Raw genomic sequence first — 1,915 nt, 5'->3', positions numbered from 1 at the left:
GTTTGTATTGTTGGTTAGAGACGGACACGTTTAGTATGTTGTAATAAAGTTTGTATTGTTGGTTAGAGACGGACACGTTCAGTATGTTGTAATAAAGTTTGTATTGTTGGTTAGAGACGGACACGTTTAGTATGTTGTAATAAAGTTTGTATTGTTGGTTAGAGACGGACACGTTTAGTATGTTGTAATAAAGTTTTGTATTGTTGGTTAGAGACGAACACGTTCAGTATGTTGTAATAAAGTTTGTATCATTGGTTAGAGACGAACACGTTCAGTATGTTGTAATAAAGTTTGTATCATTGGTTAGAGACGGACACGTTTTGAAACGTGTCCGTCTCTAACCAATGATACAAACTTTATTACAACATACCAAACGTGTCCGTCTCTAACCAATGATACAAACGTTATTACAACATACTAAACGTGTCCGTCTCTAACCAACAATACAAACTTTATTACAACATACGAAACGTGTCCGTCTCTAACCAATGATACAAACTTTATTACAACATACCTGTCTAGAACAAGGTTTAAAATTATTTCCCCAAATTCTGTTATAAATGGTTTATGTAATTTGAGAAATCACAAAATTGAGATAACGCCGAACATTTGATCCAGTTAAAAAGTTTTTTAAAGGTTTTTATTTTCCTTGGTTTGTTCATGTGTCTGTATTCATTCCAGTTCGAATGTTATTTAATGACCTTGAATAAATTTGTTTTTTAGCTAACCCGTTCATCACTCGGGCGTTGCTTTCAAGTCTGCCACGTAGACCACGAAGTGAAAAAAAGCCAATACCTTCAGACCAGAAGGACCAGAAATATTTCGAGCGCCGTAAAAGAAACAACTTGGCGGCAAAGAAGTCACGTGATGCCCGTAAAGCACGCGAGGATGAAGTAGCTCTTCGAGCTTGTTTTTTGGAAAAAGAAAATGCCATCTTGCGAGCGCAGGTTGCAACACTCAGAGAAGAGGCTCATTCTCTCCGACATTTGTTGTTGCAGAAAAGACACAGACTGTGTTGAAGTAACACGCTCTAGTGTGAGTGGTCAGGTTTTTCTACAGATGTCGTTCATTTTGGCAATATTTTACGAGTTGCCGAGAGGACACAACATTTTGTCAAAATACAGATAATTTTTATTTATAATAAATGTTGTATGTATATTTTTTTACATTCTTAGTTTCGCTGTGTTCATACGTTTTTATAAGTTATAATTTCTAAAAATTGTGCACTTTTCTCCATCTTGTAAGCCGAGTGGTCATGGCTGAAAGACTTTTAAAATGTCAGAAGGAATTCACATTTGTTTACTCACTACAGCTGTGAAAAAGCTCCACGTTCTCATCTCCATCCTCGCACTTTACGAAGAAAATCTGTAAACGTTTGTTATTCAGCTCATTCATGTCTTTATAAAAGATATGTTGTAACAGGCACTTTCTTTCGCTAGTGTCAACTTTCGACGTGAAAGACTTTTACATGACGGCCAAACACTTGCATTACAAAAGAAGAAAGAAATAAAAGGAAGAAAATTCTTGAACGTCGAGTATAAATATGTACATGGACTCAATCATTTCAATCCCTTATTGGTTCATAAAAAACTCTACGTTTTTCGAACGTATAAACACAATCTTTAGTACTGATCCCATCGAGATCTTTTCTAACTATTTTCTATTACCTAAGCCTAAAACACAACTTTCGTGCTAGCAACATCCTGTTGAACAATTGTATTGCCTACTGATTTAAAAGAAAGGCATTTTCTAGTCTCTAATCCTATGAAGACATGTTTTCTATCTTCTGACCTATAGAATTATTTTATTTTCTACTGACACTTTAGAATGCTTTCCTGTTTTCTAAACTTATACAATGAATGGTTGCTTTATTGTGCTTGTAGAGTATGTTCTTGTTCACAAAACTATTGTTTCA

The 1,915-nt window shown here is 35.0% G+C and overlaps 1 protein-coding gene across 1 annotated transcript in view; it reads left to right on the top strand.

Moving 5' to 3' along the window:
- Positions 1 to 1,019, top strand: part of LOC111085213 (transcription factor VBP-like) — a 17,826-nt gene extending 16,807 nt beyond the window's left edge. The window contains exon 2 of the mRNA XM_022382787.1: positions 724 to 1,019. Coding sequence (XP_022238495.1) covers positions 724 to 1,019 — 296 coding nt within the window. The remainder of the gene's footprint in view (positions 1 to 723) is intronic.
- The last annotated feature ends 896 nt before the right edge of the window (positions 1,020 to 1,915 follow it).

Source organism: Limulus polyphemus, unplaced genomic scaffold (genome assembly GCF_000517525.1).
Source record: "Limulus polyphemus unplaced genomic scaffold, Limulus_polyphemus-2.1.2 Scaffold277, whole genome shotgun sequence".
NCBI classification, from domain to species: domain Eukaryota; kingdom Metazoa; phylum Arthropoda; class Merostomata; order Xiphosura; family Limulidae; genus Limulus; species Limulus polyphemus.
This window is presented reverse-complemented; position numbering and strand designations above follow the sequence as displayed.